General features: G+C 38.9%; 1 protein-coding gene across 6 annotated transcripts in view; it reads left to right on the top strand.

Annotated features, from left to right (window-relative positions):
• ATAD1 (ATPase family AAA domain containing 1) overlaps positions 1 to 25,268 on the top strand; it is a 77,284-nt gene that overhangs the window by 27,494 nt on the left and 24,522 nt on the right. For 3 of the 6 annotated variants that reach the window (XM_045039878.1, XM_045039877.1, XM_003993862.6), the window contains exons 3-5: positions 10,438 to 10,536; positions 12,707 to 12,827; positions 17,915 to 18,115. In XM_045039878.1, the coding sequence (XP_044895813.1) occupies positions 10,438 to 10,536; positions 12,707 to 12,827; positions 17,915 to 18,115 (421 nt within the window). Of the gene's footprint in view, positions 1 to 8,662; positions 8,781 to 10,437; positions 10,537 to 12,706; positions 12,828 to 15,549; positions 15,618 to 17,914; positions 18,116 to 25,268 lie in introns of those variants that run through there. The other 3 variants (XM_045039880.1, XM_045039879.1, XM_045039881.1) reach the window with 3 other exon arrangements.

The raw sequence follows: 25,268 nt of genomic DNA, 5'->3' as shown, positions 1-25,268 counted from the left end.
TCCACATATGGTGTTTGTCTTTCTCTGATTGACTTATTCACTTAACATTATACCCTATACATCCATCCATGTTGTCACAAATGGCAAGATTTCATTCGTTTTGACAGCTGAGTAATCTATTATGTATCTAGACCACATCTTCTTTATCCATTCATCTATCGATGGACGCTTGGGCTGCTTCCATAATTTGGCCCTTGTAAACAATGCTGCAGTACACATAGGGGTGCATATATCTTTTTGCATTAGTGTTTTTATTCTGTGGGTAAATACCCAGTAGTGGAATTACTGGATCGTATGGTAATTCTAGTCTTAATTTTTTGGGGGTACCTCCATACTGTCTTCCACAGTGGCTACACCAGTTTGCACTCCCACCAACAGTGTGAGTGTTCCGTTTGCTCTGCATTCTTGCCAACACTTGTTGTTTCTTGTGTTTTTTATTTTAGCCGTTGTGACAGATGTGAGGTGATATTGTGGTTTTGATTTGCATTTCCCTGATGGTGAGTGACATTGAGCATCTTTTCATGTGTCTGTTGGCCATCTGGATGTCTTTGGAGAAATGTCTGTGATGATTATTTGGGTTTTTTGATGTTGAATTGTGTAATATCTTTTTTTTTTTTTTAATGTTTATTTTTGAGAGAGAGAGAGAGAGCGAGCAAATGGGAGAGGGGCAGAGAGAGAGGGAGACAAAGAATTCAAAGCAGGCTCCAGGCTCCTAACCATAAGCACAGAGCCTAATGCGGGGCTCAAACTCCCGAACCGCAAGATCATGACCTGAGCTGAGGTCAGATGCTTGACTGACTGAGCCACCCAGACGCCCCAAATTATATAAGTTCTTTATATAATTTGGATACTAACCCTTTATCGGATATGTCATTTGCAAATACCTCTCTCATTCAGTAGATTGTCTTTTAGTTTTGTTGATTGCTTCCCTTTATGATGTGCAGAAGCTTTTCTATTTTGATGTGGTCAGATGAAACATTTTTTAAAAATCGGTAAGGATATAGCAGATTTAAGTAAGTAGCAGCTTATCTAGTGACCATGTATAGTATATTGTGCATCAGACAAATGCAGGGTACATATCCAAAGCACTCATGTAGGATTTACAAAATTGGACCCATTGCTACATTGTACAGCAGACATCGGGCTTCATGGTACTGGGAGCATGCTTGTTACATCCCCCGGCTCCAGTGCAGAACAATAAGATCAGTAAATACCCAGTACGCTTGGACTTTTTTTTTTTTTTTTTTTTTTTTTTGAAGGAGAGAGAGACAGAGCATGAAGGGGGGGTGGAGGGGCAGAGAGAGGGAGACACAGAGTCTGAAATGGGCTCCAAGCTCCGAGCTGTCAGCACAGAGCCCGACGTGGAGCTCAAACTCACAAACTGCAAGATCATGACCTGAGCAGAAGTCGGACGCTTAGCTGACTGAGCCACCCAGGTGCCCCCCAGTACGCTTGGAAAGTAAGAAACATCTCTGAAGATCTCCTCAGTGAAAGAAAATATAATAGAAATTAGAAAATATTTATAATTGAATTAAACGTCATGTCTTAAATGGTACTCAGAGATTTATAGTCTTAAGTGTTTGTTACAAAAGAAGGTAGAAGATTAATTAAATCTCCAACTTAAGCTCAAGAAAAGATTTCCAACATAAACCCACAAATAATGAAAAAATGGGAATAGTCAAGGTAAGACAAATAAGAAATGAATATACAATAGAAGAGTGAATAAAAATACAGAAAATGAATACAGAGTAAAGAAAGTCAGTGAAGCCAATATGTTAGTTATTTGAAAATACAAAAATATTTGACAGTTTTGTAAAACCGATCATGAAAAAAGAATGAAGCCACCAGTAAATATTACCAGGAATGATAAAGGAAACATAATGACGATGCTGCAGACGTTAAAAATAAGGAAAGTAAATAATCGCCAAGAAGTGTAAAAACCTAGACAGACTCTTAGAAAAATATTTATTTCTGTGACTGACTCAAGAATTAGAAGACGACAGGCACGTGGGCGGCTCAGTTGTTTTAGCCTCTGACTCTTGATTCCGGCTCGGGTCAGGATCCCCTGGTTTGTGGGATAGGGCCCAGTGTCAGGGTCTGCGTGGGACACGGAGCCTGCTTCAGATTCTCTGTCCCTCCCTTTGCACGTGCACTCTCACTCTCTCTTTCTCAAAATAGATAAACTTTTTTTAAAAATTAGGTGATGAGGGCCACCTGGGTGGCTCAGTTAAGCGTCAGGCCTCTTGATTCCAGCTCAGGTCCTGATCTCATGGTGGTGGCATCGAGCCCTGCATTGGGTTCCACACCGGCTGTGGATCCTGCTTAGGATCCTCTCTCACCCCTGCCCTTCCCCCCCCCCCCCCCCCCACTTGCATGCGCTCTCTCTCAAAGGAAGGTAGGATTAGAAAACATGGATACTTAGTCTCATACCTATGAAGTAATATTGGACACATATTTTGATAAAGAATACTCCAGACCCATCAAGTTTTACTGGTAAATTCTAGAAACATATAAAGAAGAAATTTATAATAACAACCTGATGCAAACTCTGAGGGCAGCATAATAACAATTCTAAAACTTGTCACGGGCTTGATCTCGATTGTAAATGAATGGAAAAACCTTAAAATATTAGCAAGTTGAATTTAGCAGTGTATAAAAAAAAAAAAAGGTAACATATTATGACCAGTAGGATTTATTCCAGGAATTTAAGGCTGGCTTCATTTGAGGAATAAATATATTTATTCTATAATAACAGATTAAAGGATAAAACTATGATTATCTCAAATGCAGAAAAAGCCTTTGTTAAAATTAAATATTCATTCTTTTTAGAAAAGCTCTTAGTAAAAAGCTCTTAGTATCTTAGGATAGAAGATAATGTCTTTAGCCTGATACAATGAATTTACTGTAGGAAACATACTTCATGGTAAATAGTTGAAAGCATTTCCTTTATGATTAGGAGCAAGTCAAGGGAGCCTGTTGTCATCACTTCTGTGTAACATTTTACTGTTAATGATGCATAAATCAAGAAAAAACGAGATGGAAGGATTGGAAGAGAAAAAATTAAACAGCCATTAGACACAGATAATACAATAATCTACATAGAAAGTAAACAACATCTGTAGCAAAGCTGTCAGGATTAATAAGAATTTAAGGGTGCTGGATATAAAATTAGTATACAAAAATCAACTATTTCTGTGTACCCACCACGGTTTGAAAATGCAGCTTTATAAAGACACTGTTTACAGTAGTATCAAAAATACACAATAACTGGGCGCCTGGGTGGCTCAGTCAATGAAGTGTCTGACTTCAGCTCAGGTCATAATTTCACAGTTTGGGGGTTTGAGCCCCGCACTGGGCTGTCTTCTGCCAACACAGATCCTGTCTCCTTTTCTCTGCCCCTCCCCCACCCACCCATCCTCCCTCCCTCCCTCTCTCTCCCTTTCTCTCTCTCTCTCTCCCTCTCTCTGTCTCTGTCTCTCAAAAATAAACATTAAAAAAATACATAATAACTGACAAGCACAAGTTGTACAGCACATTATTTTTTAATGTTTATCTTTGAGAGAAAGAGACAGAGTACGAGCCAGGGAGAGGGCAGAGAGAGAAGGAGACACAGAACCTGAAGATCCAAAACACGTTCCAGGTGCTGAGCCATCAGCACAGAGCCTGACATGGGGCTTGAACTCACAAACTGCAAGACCATGACCTGAGCCGAAGCCGACTGAGCCACCCAGGCTCCTGTACAACACATTTTTAATGAAAATTACAAAATGATTGAAAGCCACACTTAAATGCAGTGCCAATGAAAAAATACTGACAGGCTTTTTTTGTTGTATTTTTTTCTAAAATTTGTATGGAGGAATAAAAGTTGAGATACAGGCAAAACACTCTTGAAAACAAGACATGTATATTGGGGGAGGGAGAATTTGCCCTAATTTATATCAAAACTTTTCACAAAGCTACAGTTATTAAGACAGTATGTTATTGGTACAGGGGTGATTGGCAAATTCAGCAGAGTGGAGTCGAGAAACAGACCTAGGCGTGCTGTGGGAAATTGATGTATGAAAGGACTGGCTCTGCTTTGTATGTAGATTATTGGAGAAAGGATGAACCAATAACTGATACTTGGACAGTTGGTTCTATATGAAAGGGAGTAAAATTTGATTTTTACTCGGTACCATTTACAATAATCTCTTCCGTAGATTAACGACTTGAATTTATTCGTGTAACAAATATTTATAGAGCACATGTTCTATGGTTCTTTTGCCTCACCTGTAAATTCTAAAGACTTTTTTTTTTTAACATCTACCCAATTATTAATAACACCCAAAAAATGGCCAGAGGAGTAGTAATAAAACCAGGATAATGTAAGGTACTGGTATTAGTCTTTCCCATCCCAACACACCTGAAATAGACAAAACACCGCACACTGTAGAAGTCGTTCATTGTGGCAGTCAATTGGAACTGGAAGGCCTACATTCTGAAATCACAGAACTAATTGGGGGAAGTCAATGGGTGTTGAATGTAACTTTAAAAAGCCCTTCCTCACATTTGTCTCCCACTGTCTGAAAAATCCTTTGGTCAAGTCCTCAAAACCAAAGGAAGAGAAGGTTGCAAAAGAGAATTGGTTGTGAATGTTGTGTCATAGAGTGATCCAGGAGGAAAGGAGGATATGGAGAATGTGATCAGAAAAAGTGGTCCGTAAATGTAGAGTGCTTTCCGTTCACTGGGGACAGCAAGCAGAATTTAAAGTAAAAGAATGTGGTCGTTCCAGAGTTTGCTGGCGGACAGGTGAAGAAGGAAAGGGAAAAGACTAGCGCAGAAGGAGGAGGTGGAGAGTTGCTGCTGAAGAGGATGGAGGTGGGTCCCAGAGGGGTCGGGATCAGTGGTCACAAGAACCTTTTAAGGTCGAGTTCATTTGCTCTCAGTGAAATGGGGCGATGTTACAACTAAATGGGAATGGAGGTTTCGGACCTGCTCAGGTAAATACGTGATCCGTGTTTAATGAGAGAAATTGTGGGTTATGAACATTAGGGCGTAGTTGAAGGAAGCATGAGTTTATCGGGAATTCAGTTGTTTGGTTTTTCTTAACTTCTTGTGCGTTTCTCAGCATCTCGGTAGCAGATAAACTGAGTGGTGGTGCGGAGCCAGCACCGAGAATAGGACTGACCGGTGCAAGTGTAAGGGGTGCTAAGGTTCAACAGAAAGCATTGTTGAAATAATGACCTGTGGTCCAGGCCATTTAGGAAGTGCAGTGCTGCCAGGTGGGGGGTAATTAAGTGGGAGTACAGAAAGAAATTAGAGAATTAGGAGCACACCTTGCGGGCAGAGATCAGGTGTGACTGAGGGGAAGGAGGAAGGTGTGACTTCCGCAGTCACAAAGGAGAAGCACTGAATTTAACAGCCTAGGCAGCATTTGGGGGCTATCTGATAATTAGCGGGCCTCGTGTGAGTTTAAAGGTAGTACGGTTATGAGTTGAAAGAAAGGTAACGTGATGTAGGTGCATTCGCATCAGGAACAGTAACCCAGAAGTAGTCTTAATGTTTGAATTAAACAGAATATTTGTAAATAATTTCTAGCCTGAAGCCAGGAAAACGTCCCAGCTTGGTGAAATGTGGGATATTTAATTGGTAATGAGAGAGGAGACCATTTCTACGGAATGGACAGGGATTTCCTGGGCACACGGCTGCTGCTTGGATTGTATTTAGATGTAGTAGAAGAGTTTTGATAGGTATGTGTGACGAAAGGGTGGGTCGGGATAATTGGGACGTAGAAAAAGGAACCCTCTGGGTATGCTGTCCAAGTACAGGAAGAATAACAATGCTTGACCTGTTCGGAGACTATGTCATACTTCTGAAGAATTACACTGTATAATATTTCTGAGATTGTAGTTTGTCAAAGCCCAGGGAAGATTCACTACTGAGAATTCTTCATACACCTGAAGTTTTGGACTGTGACCTTAGATAAGTTAATGTCTTCTTATTTTTAGTCCTGTCATTGTACTTTAGTCTTCAAAACTTTTAGTTATTTTGAAAGAAATAATAGCTGAAATATTTTGTGAAGGAATGATACACTGAAACCTTAAAAAAAAAAAACTGGAACTCTCAACTGCCAGGTATTTTTTTTTTTAAGTTTATTTATTTATTTTGAGAGAGAAAGAGAGCACGGGGCGGGGGGGGGGGGGGCAGAGAGAAAGGGAGAGACAGAGAATCCCAAGCAGGTTCCCCGTTTGTCCGCGCGCAGAACTGGACTTGACGCTCAAACCCATGAACTGCAAGATCATGACCTGAGCAGAAACGAAGAGTTGGATCCTTAATCCACTGAGCCACCCAAGTGCCCCTCAACTGCCAGGTATTTGTAAGAGCAGCCAGTAAATTGAGATAGGAAGTCAGGAGTAAGCAGTTGGTGTTGCCTGACTGGCCAAGGTGGAAATGCTGAGGAAAGAGCTCCCAAGAGAGGGATACTCGGGGCGGGGGTCCGCAGTGTTGTTCACACGCAGGTGCGGTGGAGGGTAGGAAGCCCGCTCTTCTTACGACGTCCAGAGACTGACCGTGAGAGGGGAGACTTGTCTCCATGTTAGTCTAGAAAAGGGTGCTTTCAAGAATTTTAATACAAATGTATAAGAGATTACATCTAAAATATAATTATTCAGACTCTTTGCCATTTCCTGTGGAAATGTAGTGTTGTGAGCTTTCTGTCAGTGACTTCCTCTGTCCACACTTAAATCAGAGTACTTTAGCTGTGATTTTAATAAATCTTTTTTTTTTTTTAACGTTTATTTATTTTTGAGACAGAGAGAGACAGAGCATGAACGGGGGAGGGTCAGAGAGAGGGAGACACAGAATCTGAAACAGGCTCCAGGCTCTGAGCTGTCAGCACAGAGCCCGACGCGGGGCTCGAACTCACGGACCGTGAGAGCATGACCTGAGCCGAAGTCGGCCGCTTAACGGACTGAGCCACCCAGGCGCCCCGAGCTGTGACTTTAATAAACAGACCTAAGTTTAATCAGTTAACCTACCTCTGGTTTTTCACCCTTGTTAATGCTATCTCTAATTTTCTTTTTTTTTTTTTAATTTTTTAATATTTTATTTATTTTTGAGACAGAGAGACAGAGCATGAGCAGGGGAGGGGCAGAGAGAGAGACACACAGAATCGGAAGCAGGCTCCAGGCTCTGAGGTGTCAGCACAGAGCCCGATGCAGGGCTCGAACTCACGAGCTGTGAGATCATGACCTGAGCCGAAGTCGGATGCTCAACCGACTGAGCCACCCAGGCGCCCGTCTCTAATTTTCTAAAATTAATCTCCCAAAAGAACAACCAATTTTACAAATCGTTCAGAAACTGAATGAAAAGTTTCTTTTCTGCTACTCCTTTTCTCCATTTCCTCCTTTCCCATTCTAGGCAAAAATAGTAGTTTACTATTTCCTACTCCACTTCTTAATCTTGTTAATCTTAATCTTCTTAATAGTTTACAGGGAGGAAAAAAATGAAATAGCATGAAAGGATAAAAATACTATGAAACAGTTAAAAAGATGACTATACAGTAAAAAGTAAGTTTCCCTCCTACCTCTGACTCCCTTCAACCCCTCACCTACCATTTTTCCTCCACAGAGTGACAACTACTTGGAGAGATTCACTTAAAAACCAAGCAAAAGTTGGTAACTAGAAAATACGATTGTCATTGAGCTGTAAGTGATAAAGCAGTTCATGAACATAAGCCATTTTTAGAGTACAATCATTTTGTTTTTCTTGGTAAAACATTTTAGAAACGGGCTCACTTAAAGTTGTCAAAGCTAGAAACAGTTGGATAACTTCTTCTGGAAGACAGTTTGATGTGTTTAGGGGTACTTTATTTTATTTATTTGTTAACCACGTTCTGGTCTCGCAGATGAGGAATATTAGTGTTTCAGTAGAACAGCTTTGGAATTAGATCAGGATTTGAACTCTGGTAATGCCAACTCCTAGCTCATAATCTTGGCAATTCTTCTAATTTCTCTGACTCTTGAGTTCCTCATCTGAAAAACGATAGCTACTACGAGAGCCTGGTAGTAATAGCTACTTCTCAGGATGGTTGTACGGGCTGATGGTAAGGAAATGAAAATAAGTTTTGCCCAATAAACATTAATTTTGTTTTCTGTCAGTGTTGTTAATGCAACCTGAAGACATTGTTAAATGGGACTGCTTATATGGGGGGAAAGATTTTAGGTAAATTTGACCACGGCATTTTCTATTTCTATAACATAAACAACACAGTTGATCGTTTTTACTTAGGAAATCCCAAATGTAGATAAAGTTTGTTTAAAGCAAGAAGCATTTGTGACCTAGAGTAAAGTTTTAAGAGCAGCTAGCTAATGGGGAAAGAGCAGGATTCCTCAACTCGGCACTGTTGACATTTGGGGCCAGATAATTGGGGAGGGGCAGGCTGTACTGTGTCTTTCAGAATGTTAAGCAGCATTCCTGTCTCTGCTGACTACATGCCAAGAGCACCCTCCCCGCAAGGTCGTGACAGCCAGAAGTATTCCCAGACCTTGCCAGATGTCCCCTGGGGGGCAGAGTCACCCCTGGTGGAAACTTTTGTTTTACAGCATAGCCTAAAAAGAACACATGTGGGATGGCTGCACATTTATAGAAGCATAATGGAAAAGAATAATTGATGTTATTACAGAGGCTAAAATAGGATACCTTTCATACCTGACACAAAAGATTGAAAATCAGCGAAAGAGAAGATATTTACAAGAAAGAGATTAAAAAACCTGGAAAAGGCTGTTTTCTCCATTGATTCGGTAATTTTACCCGGGGGGGAGGGGGGGCTAAATAGGAAAAACTATGTGGTTATTTATTTTAAAAATGCTACATTACTAGGATATGATTTATCCTACTTTATCCACATTTATCCTATGCTCTGAGCAGTCTGTAACTATAGTGCTGTGTGAGATGAATTTCCTTCTAGAGCAGCCATACCCCCTGACCAAAGCAAGATCTTACAAAATCAAAAGTATTTTAGGGGCGTCTGTCTGGTTCACTTGGTGGAGCATGTGACTCTTGATCTCAGGGTGGTGAATTCAGGACCCAAGTTGGACTGCAGCCTACTTTAAACAAAGTATACAATATATTCTTAAAGCATTTTAGGAAAATGTAACAAAAACAGGTATTTATCAGAGCACTTTTAAATATGTTCATTTAATTGAAATTTGAATGTGTTTTCTGTAGTCTTTTTAAGACTCCTCAGTGGTCACAAACCCCCCTGTTATAATTGGGGAACGTAGGGTCATTGGGAGGTGGTTAGAGGGTGGGCTCTGGAGTGGGGCTGCCTGCATGTGTATGTCGTCTCTTCCATTTTCTGACTTGAACCTGAGGCAGATTATTTCATCTGAGCTAAACTTTAATTTCCTTTTCTGTGGTGGGGAGAAATTGTACCTACCCCATAGGCTCGCTCGGGGGATTCAGTGAGCTAATCCATTTACGGTATTTTGGCATATGGTTTGGCCCATTCAGTAAATGTTTGTGATTATTATTGTTTTTAATTTTAATTGAAATCTTTGTTGTATTGCTAGAGCTCGTAGGTTTCAGGTTAGTCTTGTCCAGCTCTAAAAATATATATGCAAATATACTTACAATTTATTTATTTTTTTAAGTGTTTATTCTTGAGAGAGAGAGAATGCGAGTGCTCACAGGGGAGGAGCTGAGAGAGAGAGAGAGAGAGAGAGAGAGAGAGAGAGAGAGAGAGAGAGAATCCCAAGCAGGCTCCTAGCTGAGCACAGAGCCTAACTTAGGGCTCAATCCCACAACCACAGCATCACTACCTGAGCTGATACCACAAGTCGGACACTTAACCCACTGAGCCACCCAGGCGCCCCATCATTTAGAATTTAGGATTTATTATCTCTGGTTGCCTAGTCCCAGGAATTGGCTTTAACCAAAAAGGACAGCATCTTCGAACAATTTGGAGTTTGATTGCCGTGGGCACCTGGTGTCGATAACTGGGTAATTTGAAGGAAGTTAAGCATCTGTTTTCAGAAACTCGATTTAAGAAAAGAAACTCCAGTTGTCCATTTTTTAAATGTTTAACTGCTCTGCTCTCATCTGGAGGTTTCACCTGCACCTGTCATGATGGTCTTACTTGAAAGGACATCAAGTTGGACCCTAGAATCTCATTGGAGCAGTGCAAGGCCCTATGTGTATCTCCTCAATCATGTGCCCTAATTTTCTCATTTCCTAGGAGCTGGTTTAAATTGCCCTGGTTTCTGTGCAGTTAGACACTCACCTTTTGTCTTTACCTACAAGCTTACATTGGGGAAAGAGGAGGTCAAGGGGCCTAGAATTTCCCTGGAAAATTCTTGCATGTCTGTTCATGGCTCTTTAGACTTCACAGATAATCTCTTTTGAAGTGCCAAGACCCAAATACCAGACTAAAGGAAGTTGCTTGTTTTTTTGTTCTAGGCAGAAAAGTTAATGAAACAGATTGGTGTGAAAAATGTGAAGCTTTCAGAATATGAAATGAGTATTGCAGCTCATCTCGTAGACCCTCTTAACATGCACGTACGTATCTTTAATCTTATTTAAGATCGTTTGGGTCTGGCATTTTGTGTCAGGTCCTGAAGACGGCCATATTTGATGATCCTCTAAGAGGAGTCACAGGATCTGGCATAGTTTTGTGCTCACGGATGTGACTGAGTACAGCAAAAGGATACGAGGCAAAATGAGCAAGAAAAGGGGCCTGGAGTGAAGTCTGGAAGAAACCAAGCACAGGCTTCCAGGAGCTTTCTTCCAGTGAAGTCATACGGGCTTCACTTAATTCCTTCAGCAGCAGGTTGTGAGGACAAGTGTGAAGTGCCATGTCCACCAGGGAAGCTCAGTAGAGACTCCCAGGATTTTAATTGGGACTGGTCATGTAGACCCCACATCCCAACATCTACCAAAATTCTAGATGTTCAGAGGGGAAACACGTCCCCCGTAAACCATTTTGTTTGCACAGCGAGGTGTTCTTCTTAGGGAATGAAGGAATTCTCCCGAAATTTAAGCCCCCATACTGCAGCCAAAGGCCAGCCTTGCAGGTAGGCCTTTCTAAGGACAACAGTCTGAGGCCTGCCATGTTAACCTTTTTTGGCACACACTTGTTTAGATAAACTTGTTCTTTTATATATTCACCTTTGTGGCATATAAAACGTACTGCTTTAAGTTATGTGGATATTTGATTTGGAGTTTAAATGTAGATTTTCATATTAAGATACAGTAGGCAACACAAGATTCTGAATTCTAATTTTTTCCATTCATGGCCTTGGCAAATTGTTTCCTCTTTGAGTGTCAGTCCCCTCATGTGTAATCCAGGGAAGGTGTGATACCTGCTGTACCTACTTCAAAAGGATTATTGGAGGATCAGATTAATGTAATATATAAACTCTAAACTCCTATGTGAGTATTTGATAACAGCAGGTATAAATAGGTTTTGTATGACAGATATAAATAAATAGAATAGAATAAGTATGGTATTCCTATCTCCAAATCTAGGAAATAAAAGTCTTCAATGTCTGTTAGTATCTGTGTGCACAGAGATAGATACATGTCCCCAGAGTTAATCCTCCATTTCAATTTGATTTATAATTTTACAGTGGGACTTGGCTCTGTGTTCACTTCTGAGTAAGGCTGTACTAACAGACTCTCTTTTTTGTTATAGTGGAAGTAGGTGCTATTTTTTTTTTTTTTTTTTTTTTCAGATTTGGCTGTGGTTTTTCACCCTTTTTTTTTTTTTTTAAGTTGTAGTGAAAGTAAATTTCTTGTAAATATGGCTTCTGACTCACCCCACCTTCAGCCTCTTTACTCTGCCAGGTTAGAGCAAGATTGATTTTTTCCCCCCTAGGTTTTTTCCGTTTGTTTTTTTATCCCCTCCCCCCCTTCACTCCGTCCCCATTTAAAAAATTTTTTTTTTTTTTTTTTTACATTTATTTATTTTTGAGAAACAGAGCACAAGCAGGGGAGGGGCAGGGAGAGAGGGAGACATAGGATCCAAAGCAGACCCCAGACTCTGAGCTGTCAGCATAGCGCCCGATATGGGGCTCGAACCCATGAACCATGAGATCATGACTGAGCCAAAGTCAGATGCTTAACCGACTGAGCCACCCAGGCACCCCCCCATCCCCATTTTTAAGTTGAGTCAGAAGGTTTTAAAATACACAAGCTGTGCTTATTTTGACAGTATATATCCCCTATTTACAAAGATGAAAGTTTTGTTTTGAAAATTTTATTTTTGATTAATAAAATTCAGAAGTCCAGTGTTGTGTGAACCTATTTCCAAAATGTCTACCTGTTGTGTTTGACGGCACCCTATATGAATTAGGGACACTGCTGGTAAGCTTTTCCCCATCAGCTAGCACTGAGTTCTCTGTCTGAGCTGGTTCTCCATCTTCTTGGCAGAGTATTCCTTCCTCTTACACGGAGTGAATTCAGCTTATTAGATCCCTGTAGAGTTTTGAGTCCTGGGCCTAGTGCTTTTAATAGTAGATAGTTGATTATTAATTCCTTTTTGTAATTTCATGGTAATTAAATAATTTCAGTATTGCTGTAAAAAGTCTTTACTAGTATTATATATTAATCTTTTATTATTTACATATAATTATCAGATTAAGGTTTGCCATTTTGGTTTTTTTTTTCCTTTTAACTTCATTGCATATATGTAAGTTGTAAAATTCATGTTGACCTTACCTTTTATCAGGTTACTTGGAGTGATATAGCAGGTCTGGATGATGTCATTACGGATCTGAAAGACACAGTCATCTTACCCATCAAAAAGAAGCATTTGTTTGAAAATTCCAGGCTTCTGCAGCCTCCAAAGGGTATGGTAAAAGTTTACATTTGCTAAAGTATTAAAAATGTAGGAAACATTGAAACTTTCTGCCATTATAGAACTGATATCGCTGAGGTCGGATGTTGAAGAGAATACTGATATCCGGTGAGCTGTTTTATAAATGGTAGTTTTAAAATAATTGCTCATTCTTCAGCTTCCCAAATTTAGGTAAAACTTTTTCCCTGTGATTACATGTCAAAATAATCCCTTTATTGCAAACTCATTTTTATTACTTCCAAGTAAATAAAAATTGGGAAAATTGAAATTAAAAAATCTAAAGTCATGGTATGGGTTCTTTTGTTTTCAAAGTAAGAACTCTTTTTGTTGTCTCATAATTTAGCGATGTTGTTTTTTCCTCCTAGTAATCTTCATTATTTTTGGATTGCAGTGTTTTTTTAGAAGAAGTACTGGAGTACAGGTGAACTAGAAATTAAATGCTACTTATTTTTTAAGGGAAACTTCCTTATTCCTAGTTAGCGATGATTTTAAAAACCTCAGAACTCAAGAATTGGAAATGCTTATAACTCCTTCCTTACGTGTAATGCTTTTATTGTTGTCCACTCAAATATGAATCACGTTTAAACGTATTATGAAAGGTGATTCAGATGGAGCTTTGGTGACAGTTGGCAGTGAGATAAATACACGTGTGTTACCGTGGCTTTCCCATACAAACTCTACAGCAGTGGAAAGAGCGGAAACTGCTCTTTCTTGTATTCCTCATACTAGACAGGTTTACTTTTCCGCTGCTCTTCAAGGCTGAAACCAAATTATTAGACACATTACAAAAAAAAGATCTTTAGAAATATCAACATAGTGCTGTGTGTAAGTTATGGTTGCTTGTAATCTTATTAATTTTGCAGTTATATCAAAATGCATCAATTTACATTTCAAAAGTAATTGAAGCCGATACCTGTACACTTTCACAAAGTAGGTAATTTTTACTCCTGGTAAATAGAGGGTGATGATGACGTGTTCTTTTCATTAACTAAAACAGCAAAACTGTTCATTAGGTATTTTGTTTTATTTTCTGAAACAACAATACTTCCTTTTTTCCCCCCTAGCAAAAAGCATTTGGTTTATTGTGTTTTTAAAAATTTTTTCCCCAGAAGAAAATTGCAGATGATGTATCTGAGCCAAGATCAAAGAGTAAAGTACAAGTTGGCTTATTTAGTTCTTTACCCTCTTCCGGCTGGTTGGTAGTTTGAACAAGAAAGACCTTGTGTGAGTTGTCATCTCCTAGTTTCTTAATTCGTGAATCTAGAAAAGTCAGATGCAGGATGGGGCCCAGTTAGTACTTGGATGGGAGAAAAGTAAGATGCGTTTTCTGTGCTGTTCGGGAAAGCTCCAGCCCTCGTCAGCGACACCTAGCCCAGGTAATTGGGTCACTGTACCAGTCGCACTTGGTTTAAAGCCCCAGTCAATTAACACAGCACACACCAAATTACAATGGGATACTTCAAAGTTACATGTATATCTGGTGCTTCTTTGAAAGCGCTGTCCAAAACTAGAAGTGGTTTCTGTGTGTATTTTAAAATTTTTAAGTTACCTGAGTAGCTCTTGATTATGTAATCTAAAGTTATACTGTTTGAGCCTTTTCAGCCTTGCATTTTTGGAAAGTTTTTTATCAGGAACAAAATTTGAAAAGCCATTGATTTACTTTTTGACCCTCAACATAAATTGGATGTTAGCAGACAGAAGCAGAGCGTAAAATCGGTTGTATACCGTAGTTTGTTCCATTTTTGAACTGGAAATAGGTTACGTAGGTTAGAGTCGTTGTTTTATTGCCAATCTTATGTTATCCCTGGACAATTCATTGCTGTCGGGGCTAAAAGTCCGCACTGCCTTACAGACTACGCGAGGATGGTTTGAGAATGTCTTCCATAGTAGCACACGAGATCAGCCAATCATGTGAAGGTAGAAAATTGGCAGCTGTCATGCCACCAAGTGGTCACAAGAACATGCCATAAAATGTTCATGGTTGCATTAAAAAAATAACCGTGTTTTCTTCCAAATGTTTAAAAATTTACGTTGAAAATTCCATATGAATGCAAACAGTTCTCGCTAAACTCTAACTTCGGTAATCATTATTTTAGCACATAAATTTTATGTTTGTGAATTTTATCATGTTCCATGTTGTGATGTTTCTTGAAAATGTAGGTAACTTAGGAAAAATATATTTTGAGAAGTGATTTTTCTGGGGCCATAAAGGCCTCCATCCCTCCCTCCACCTCCTTGAGTACTTTGTATTTAAATAGACTCAGTTTTTACAGATACTTACTTTTCCACCATTTGGACAATTTTTTTTATTAAAGCTTGAAAGTCAATAAACTAGTTCAAAAAAGAAAAAGTTGGTTACTAATAAGGTAATATACTTGTCACTAATAAGGATTATTTCAAATTTAGATCTTTTGTCCCAATTCTTCTTTTCTTCCTCACCCTAAAGTTTTTATTTACATGTAGTACTTACGAAGTAAAGCCCTTACTAAAACATCCACATTAAAGAGGGGTTTGAATTTTTAGCCTCTGCAAAGCATGAAGGTAATAATCGTAGTTTTTCGTTTTGTTGAAAATGGTTGTGAAAGTACCAGACTGAGCTCAAAAAAAACTAGTTAAAAGACTGCAAAACTAATAACTGAAGCCAGATGCCTCGCATTCATTGTGGGACCATTCATGTATCACTCTTCCTAAGGATGAACCGGGTGGTGTTCATCCCACAAAGGAGATAGAGAAGATGGCCCTTCAAACAGTGTTACTGCTGGACTCGTTGATAACATGCCAGGTGAGACAACGTGAGTCTTAGTGAAGCGACGTGCACAAGTGGGGATGAAACAGCCAAGTGGGTGACTGGAAAGCTGACACTTCCATAGCTACCACCCGAGTCAGGAAGTGAACACTCCCTGCTCATACGTGCACCTCCCCTATCATGTCTGTCCTCCAGAAGATTATGAAATCCCAAAGCTTTCAACGCATGTTGAGTTTCATACTCTGTAAACAAAACAAAACTGTAAAAAAGCTGCCTAATTAATAACACTAATTGTAATTCCAGAAGAAAAATATAGGAAAAACTTAATCCTGCTAAGGAGTGCCAAAACTAAACTGTCAGGAATAGAGGACTCAAAGTGATGAATGAATACTTGGAATCAAAGAGGACATTCTAAGAACACTTGCCTCGGTTTGTGAGGCGTGCTGTAGCAGCACAGTCAACAAGATACGAGGACTTTTGCATCAAAAGTTTGCTCAGAAAACCCTAAGATTCAAATAACATGCATATAAAAGTTTGTGGATCTGCATTCCATATTAAATTGTATGATCAAAATAATAAATGTCGTAATAATTCCAGGCATCTGCAGTCACCCCGTATGTTTTCAGTTTGATGTGAATTAAATGGCATTAGACCACTGCTCTGTGGTGTTCACATGTGCCATCCAAAGGAAAAAGTATCGATAGGGGGTTCAAATTATAAATGACTTAACTACATTTTTTACACCTGAATGGACTTAGTTAAAAATTGCAAAGGGATGTACTGGCAAAGCTTCTTGACTTAAATTTTAAAATGGCTTCAGAAAAGTAAGATGACTAAACTTCATTAATTCTTAAAGAATTATGAAGACTCCTAGAAAAATCTGTGCGTGCCCGAGGAAAATTTTGTGTGCCTGAACATTACTTTGAAGAGCTTGATGTGAAAAATATTTGTTTTATGGAATCAAGCTTCTCATTAAAAAAAAAAATGAAAATTTAGGCAGGGTGAGATTTTAATACACAATATTTACTTTTCTTATATTTTGTATTTTTTTAATGTTTATTATTCTTGAGAGAGAGACCGCGCGCACACGTGAGCGGGGGAGGGGCAGAGAGAGAGGAAGACACGGAACTCCCAGCAGGCTCCAGAACTGAGCTGTCAGCACAGAGCCCGATGCCGGGTTCAGACCCATGAGCTGTGAGATCATGACCTGAGCCGAAGTCGGATGCATAACCGACTGAGCCACCCAGGCGCCCCTATATTTTATTTTTATTGCATAATATTTTGGAAATCTCCAAAGTCTCTTCATATTACCCTAATATGCCACCTGTAAATACTGTCTTTTTAAGTGCTATGACATGGGAAAAGTAGAGGAGCTGTGAATTAAGCAAATATTTTAAGTCTGCAGGTTATAATATTCGTCAGGCCCGTCTACAGATAATCTATAGCCAGGAACATAATTTTACTATTAACATAGAAAAATGTTACTTAATTTTAGTTGTGAAACAGTTGGTGATGATTCCCAAAATGCCCAAGGCCTCGACCAGTTTAGATCTCTCCTGTTAAAAGAATTAGCTTAAGTTCTATTAAGCGGCAGAGTACTGTCTGTGGAGACGATAGGTGAAGGAATCAGTTTTATTCCTTGGAGAGTAAAACAAAAGTGACTGGCAGCTTTTGTCCTTTGGAAGAAGAGATCATTATCTGTTTGGAAAAAGGCATGTGCCCTTTTGGATAAAACTTAAGTCTCAGTAACATCAAAACGGTGTTTGCTGCAGCCTGTTTTTGTTGTTGTTGTTTAATGTTTATTTTTGAGAAAGAGAAACAGCACAAGCGGGGGAGGGGCAGAGAGAGAGACGGAGACACGGAATCCAAAGCAAGCTCCAGGCTCTGAGCTGTCAGCACAGAGCCTGATGTGAGGCTTGAACTTATAAACCGTGAGATCGTGACCTGAGCTGAAGTTGGACACCCAACCGACTGAACCACCCAGGTGCCCCTCCTGCAGCCTGTTTTGAAGAAGTTCTCAGTTTTCTCTGGGCTGTTCTAATGTGCTGTAGTGCTCTGTTAGCTTGTGAAGGTGGAGGGCATTGGACCATTTTGTCAACCATGGATCGAGTGGCGTGAGTTTGGATGTCAAGGGGATCCTGAGCTAGACCTTTGCGTGAAGGGAGAAGGCACAAGCATGCTGTAATTTTATAGCCGTCACTGACACTGAACTTAGGAAGTGGCGCCTTCCTTTCCTACTATTAACATGTTGGGGAAAATTTTAGTGTGGGCCGAATTAGTGTGTTGATTATCACATAAAAACGTAAATAATAAAATGACATGTTAATTTCCAGGAGTTCTTCTGTATGGGCCTCCAGGCTGTGGTAAAACATTGATTGCCAAGGCCACAGCCAAAGAAGCAGGCTGTCGATTTATTAACCTTCAGCCTTCAACGCTGACGGATAAGTGGTACGGAGAGTCTCAGAAACTGGCTGCTGCGGTCTTCTCCCTTGCCATAAAGCTACAGCCTTCCATCATTTTTATAGATGAAATAGGTATGCGACTTTTCTGTGTGAGCATTTTATAACGCCATTTTTAAGGGTGGTATTTAGATGACCAGATTTAGTTTTCAACATTTATTAGGGCAAATTAGTAATACAAAAGAGATCACCAGCATCCTTATATGCTGTGTATAATTTATTCCAGAATGAACCATAATCTGTTCATTCCGCTGCTCGGTAGTAGTTTCCTGTCTTCTCCGTATTAGAAACATCACGCGGTGGACATCTGTGTACGTGTTTCGTCATGTACATGTGCTTGTCCAGGCTACATGCCCAGAAGTTGAACTGTTAGGTTGTGTGACATGTCTGTCTTCAGCCTCACTAGGATTACCAGTTGTTAAAAGTGGTTTTACCTGTTTTCACTCTCTCCGTTATATAGTTTCCCTGCATACCCCTAAAATTTATTTTTTCAGATATCATCATTGATTGATATATATTTTTTTTCTTGGTCAAACTAAAGAACACGAATTATCATTGTTTCGTGTTTCCCTGCATTGCTAGTAAATTTGGGCATCTCTTACCATGCTGACTAATCATTGAGTTTCCTTGCTTATAAATTGTCAGTTTTTCTTTGGGGTTATTTGCATTTTCTTGGTAATTCTTTGTTGATATTTATTATGATTGCAAATATTTTCTAGACTGGCTTTTCACTTTATGATAATTTCTTTTACAGAAATTTAAATTTAAATTTAGTTGTATATATCTTTTTATTATGATTTATACTTTTTGTGTCTGGCTTACAAATTTCTTCCCTACCCCCATAAATATCCCTCTTTTCAAAATATATATTGTGAAGTAGGAATCTAATTTCATTCTTTTCCATATAGACAGCCAATTTATAAAATAGATTATCTTTCCCTATTTGTTCATGACTTTTATGTTAGTATACTTTTTCTGTATTTTATGGATCATCAGTATTTTTGGTTCTGCTCCTGGTATGGTAAGTCATAATAAAATTATGGTGATTGAAACTATAGCTTTGAATTAGTTATACTATTATATGTAATGTGATAGACTATACAGAAATATATAGAGAAAAACGGTATAGATATATAATACTTTGGTTACTTGTCTGTCTTGTGTGTCTCATCAGTTTATTACAGCTATTTTGGAGTTTTGGTGTGAATTTTGCATAAAAGCGCTTATAGCTAGATTTAAAAAAATTTTAATCTAAGACACTTTAACCAGGAGGTGTGGTCAGTCTCCCTTTATTTTGATAGCTCATGTATTTACATTTATTTCTGCCACATTACGTGTGCTTTTTTATTTACCAATCTAGTGGGCTTTTCTCACTTTATCCCCTTTTCCCTGCTACAGGTTTAGAAGTAACATATTCTTTTTCTTTAGTGAAACATTTAGAATACCTACTTGCCTTGAAAGTCTAGGCTAATCATTTCTGCCCTCCTCCCAAATAATTCCAGGGACCTTAGAACTCTTGAACACTGATCGTTCCACTCATTCCTTACATGTTGACATTTTCTCTTATTTTACAGTCTCCATAGTGGTTGTTATCTCTGTACTGGCAGTACTTGTTTAGAGACCACGTCTGCCAGTTTCTTTGCTCACTGTTGCTTCTTTACAAAGCTGCCTTTTCTGGATTTAATTCCCTTCACTGAAGTCTATCAAAGTTCTTTCAGCAAAGATCATGAATACAGTAAATTCTGTCTTTGGGTGAAAATGTGTTAATTCTACCTTCACTCTTAAATGATAACAGAATTATTTTTCTTCAGCATTTTGAAGCTACAAGTCCATTGTCTTCCAGTCTTTCTTGTTGCTTTCAAGAATTCTGCTTATAGTCAAATATTGCTTTGTAAGTAATTTTATCTTTTCTCTCTAGTGTTATTAGATTTTTATCTTGTTCTCCTGTTTGATTTTGGTTTTTCCAGGTCTGTATTTATTTTTATTATCCCACTGAGGCTTACTGTGGTTCTTAATCTGATGATTCGTGGTTTTCATTCCAGAAAATTTCTCAGCCACTGCGTATCTTTGATTGTGGCGAGACTTCCATTTTATGTATATATGTATTTATATTTATATATGTATCTACCCTCTCTACTTAATTTTGAGTCATTGCCACATCGAGTTCTCCCATATTTCATCAGTTCTAAAATATACCATTTTGTTATTTACATTTTAACCTTTCTGAAGTTGGGGTAACATGTTATAATTTAATTGGCAGAGTTTTTTGAGTATTATAACTTACTTGGCAACATTTAAAACTTTGTTGATACATAAAATAACGATACAACTAAAACATCAATCTTTAAGTTTTAAAAAGCAGTTCTTTGCTTGGCTATGTTAACCTCACAGCCATTGGGTTTGTATTCTGTTGATTGCATTTGAACTGTAGAAGTTCTATTTGGTTCTTTTTTAAATTTCCCTTTTTTCACTATAGTTGCTTTTCTGTTTGAATTTCAGTCCCTTTTATGACTTGTTTTTTTTTTTGTTTTTGTTTTTTAAGTTATTTATCTTGGGAGAGACAGAGACACCATGAGTGGGGGAGGGTCAGAGAGAGAGGAAAGAGAGAATCCCAAGCAGGCTGTGCTGTCAGTAGGGCTCAAACCCACAAACCGTGAGTTCACGACCTGAGCCAAAACCAAGAGTTGGACGCTTAACCCAACTGAGCCACCCAGGCACCACCCCCTCTTATGTCTCAGTTTTAAGCATACTGTTTTTATATATAGTTTTTTTGGATTGTTCTGTTGTCTGAAATTCTCCTTCTCCTTTGTATTAAGTGTTTCATACTAACTTGTTTCCTTGGCTCATTTCTAACGTTAGATAGCCTACAGCTTGTTTTTATAGGAGAATTCTGTGTTGCCTAAGAACAGTCAGAGTGCTTTTCTTACCTTCCACTTAGAGCCTGTGTGTGGAGTCTGATCATTCAGGGCTAATTTTTATGATAATTTCTCAGTGTGGATGTTCCTAGACTGAATGACAGCACAAATCCAGTCTTCGTGCCTGAGGGAGAGCCCCTGTGACCTTAGTTTTTTATTTTTCAGGGGAGACCTGTTTACCCCCAGAGCACAGACAAGACAGACTTGGTCTTTAACTCCCTGCAGTAGTGAGCAGGATTTTTTTTCTTGTCTACACTTTCTGTGAGTGTACATCCTTTTGAGCAGCTTGGTTTCAGCGTGGACATGAACGCCGAGGCGGTACACGCGTCCCTGCCTCCCTGCCGTGTCCACAAGTGCACGTGTCCACAGTTGGCACAGACACCTCATGCTCCCACCACATACTTCTTGAATTCTGACGGTTGTATTTCTCTCTTTCTTACAATCTCAGATATTCGTTAAGCTGTTTTTTTTTTTTTTTAAACTGGGCTCTGTTATTTAGAACCGTTTTAAGTTTACAGAAAGCAGAACGTAGAAAGTTCCCATACACACATCCCCTACACACACAGTTTTCCTATTATCAGTACTTTGCATTCGTGTGATACATTTGTTATAATTGATGAGCCTGTGTTGCTACATTATTAATCACTAAAGTCCGTAGTTTATATTAAGGGTCATTCTTTGTGTTTATAGGCTTTGACTAATGCATAATGTCATGTATCTACCATTACTGTATCAGACAGAATAGTTTCACCGCCCTGAAAACCCCCTGTGCCCCACCTGTTCATCCTAAACTCCCAAAGTCCCAGCAGCCACTAATCTTTTTACCATCTTGCCTTTTACAGAATATTGTAATTGGAATCATACAGTATGTAGCCTTTTCAGACTGGCTTCTTTCACTTAGCAATATGCATTTAAGGCTCCTCTGTGTCTTTGTGGCTTAGTAGCTCATTTCTTTTTATGGCTGAGTAATATTCCATTGTGTGGTTGTACCACGGTTTGTTTATACATTCTTCTGTTGAGGGACATCTTGGTTGCTTCCAATTTGGGGTGATTGTAAATAAAGCTGCTAACAACAGTGATGTTCAAGATTTTGCGTGGACATACATTTTCAGCTCAATTGGGTAAATGCCTGGGAGCACGTTTGCTGGATCCTACAGTGAAACTCTAGCTTTGTAAGAAACCACCAAACTGACTTCCAAGATGGCTCTGTGATTTTGCAGTTCCACTGGCAATGAGTGAGCGGTCCTCTTGCTCAGCATCCTGTCCATCACTTGATATTATCAGTGTTTTGGAATTTAGCTATCCTAGCAAGCATGTAGCGAGCGGTATCTCATTGTCATTTAAAGTTACAGTTCCCTAACGACATATGACGTTGAGCATCTTTTCATGTGTTTATTTGCCATCTGTGTATCTTTGAAGTGTGTGTTCAGCTCTTTGGCCCATTTTTTTAATTGTGTTGTTTTCTTATTATTTAATTTTATGTTCTTTGTATATTTTGGATACACTTTATCAGGGAAGTATTTTGAAAATCTTTTGTCCTAGTCTGTGGCTTATATCTACTCTCTCTCTTCTCTCTCTCTCTCTCTCTGTCTCTCTCTCTCGCTGTCTCTTTTTTTAAATGTTTATTTTTGAGACAGCATGAGTCGGGGAGGGGCATAGAGAGAGCGCCACAGAATTCAAGGTAGGCTCCAGGCTCTGAGCTGTCAGCACAGGGCCTGACCCACAGCTGGAACCCACAAACCATGAGATCATGACCTGAGCAGAAGTCAGATGCTCAACCAACTGAGCCTCCCAGGCGCCCTGGCTTATCTCTTCTCTTACCAGTGTCTTCCACAGGGAAGAATTTTTAATTTTGTTTTTCTTTATTGAGCATTTAAAACATTTTTTTTTAGCTTGTTTTATTTTTTATTTTTTTAAATTTACATCAAAATTAGTTAGCATCTAGTGCAACAATGATTTCAGGAGGAGATTCCTTAGTTCCCCTTACCTATTTAGCCCCATCCCCCCTCCCACAACCCCTCCAGTAACCCTCAGTTTGTTCTCCATATTTATGAGTCTCTTCTGTTTTGTCCCCCTCCCTGTTTTTATAGTATTTTTGTTTCCTTTTCCTTATGTTCATCTGTTTTGTCTCTTAAAGTCCTCATAGGAGTGAAGTTATATGATTTTTGTCTTTCTCTGACTAATTTAGCGTAATACCCTCCAGTTCCATCCACGTAGTTGCAAATGGCAAGATTTCATTCTTTTTGATTGCTGAGTAACACTCCTTTGTGTGTGTGTGTGTGTGTGTGTGTGTGTGTGTGTGTGTGTATACCACATCTTCTTTATCCATTCATCCATCGATGGACGTTTGGGCTCTTTTCCATACTTTGGCTATTGCTGATAGTGCTGCTATAAACATGGGGGTGCATGTGTCCCTTCGAAACAGCACACCTGTATCCCTTGGATAAATACCTAGTAGTGCAATTGCTGGGTCGTAGGGTAGTTAGATTTTTAGTTTTTTGAGGAACCTCCATACTGTTTTCCAGAGGGGCTGCACCAGCTTGCATTCCCACCAGCAATGCAAAAGAGATCCTCTTTCTCCACATCCTTGCCAACATCATTTGTTGCCTGAGTTGTTAATGTGAGCCATTCTGACAGGTGGGAGGTGGTATCTCAGTGTGGTTTTGATTTGTATTTCCCTGATGATGAGTGACGTGGAGCATTTTTTCATGTGTCGGTTGGCCATCTGGATATCTTCTTTGGAGAAGTGTCTATTCATGTCTTGTGCCCATGTCTTCACTGGATTATTTGTTTTTTGGCTGTTGAGTTTGATAAATTCTTTATAGATTTTGCATACTAACCCTTTATCTGATCTGTCATTTGCAAATATCTTCTCCCATTCTGTCAGTTGCCTTTTAGTTTTGCTGATTGTTTCCTTCGCTGTGCAGAAACTTCTATTTTGATGAGGTCCCAGTAGTTCATTTTTGAGCATTTTTAAATTTTAATAATGCCCAACTTAACTATTTTTTTTTTTTTGGATCGATTATGCTTTTGGTGTTGTATGTAAAAACTCATCACCAAACCCAAGGTCATGTAGATTTTCTCCTATGTTATCTTTGGACGTTTTGCAGTTTTGTGTTTTACATTTAGATCTAGAATCAATTTTCAGTTAATTGTTGTGCACAGTATAAGGTCTTTGTCTAGATAGATTTTTAGCACATGGATGTTCAGTTGTTCTAGCACCATTTGTCAGGTATGCATTAACTTTAAAAATATTTTTTCCCAACTTTTTTGTTAGTATTTACATATATGTCTTTTTCCATCCTTTGCAACATTCTGAGCTCTTAAAGTGTCTCTTGTAAGCAGCACACATTTGGGTCTCCTAAGTGTCCAGTCTGATTTCCTAACCACCTATGTAGGTACTCTAAGACCATTTACATTTAACATTTTTTCTTTAATTTTTCTTCTATGTTTATTTACTTTTGAGAGAGAGAGAGAGAGAGAGAGAGAGAGAGAGAGAGAGAGAGAGAGAGAGAGACAGAGCGCAAGTAGGGACGGGGCAGAGAGAGAGGAAGACACAGGTTCCCAAGCAGGATCCAGGCTCACAGAGCCTGACGCAGGGCTTGAACCCATGAACTGTGAGATCATGACCTGAGCTGAAGTTGGACGCTTAACCGACTGGGCCACCCAGGCGCCCCTACATTTAACATTTGATGTAATTACTAATATAGTTAGGTTATTTATACTTCTCCAGCATTTTAAGCTTTTTATATTATTTCAAGCAGCTGTCTTGCCAGAACCAACTTCTTAGTAATGAAGATGATTTAGGAATAATTGATAGCAGAATTATGGTGGTTAGCTGGCAGCTGTACTGACACATATTATCTTTAAAAAGAAGCAATTTAAAAATGACTACATTTTCTACCTCCAGAATAGATGGGTTAGTTTTGTACCTAGTCCAACAGTGGGACGGATTGTATGAAACTGAAACTACAAAAGAAAATCCAGAATGTGTCTTTGTCATCCAAAGACCCTGTAAAAAAAAATTTTTTTTTAAGTTTGGACCAAAGCATTTCTCTGTAACTCACACATATGATTGTAGTTTCAGTGCTAAAATGCTAGTTATTTGAAGGGATAGAAGACAAAGCACTTGAAATAGGATTATACTAGAAAATCTAGGACTTATGACTGTCTTTTTTTCATAATTAGGAGGTACTGTTCCTCCTACCCCTCTTTAAAAGCATTTCATGTTCTTTGTAGATAATTGGGAAGACAGCAAATAGTTCAAGAGAACATTTAAATTGTCCTCAAGTCTGTCACTGAGAGATAACTAA

This window comes from Felis catus, chromosome D2 (genome assembly GCF_018350175.1).
Source record: "Felis catus isolate Fca126 chromosome D2, F.catus_Fca126_mat1.0, whole genome shotgun sequence".
Lineage (NCBI taxonomy): Eukaryota > Metazoa > Chordata > Mammalia > Carnivora > Felidae > Felis > Felis catus.
This window is presented reverse-complemented; position numbering and strand designations above follow the sequence as displayed.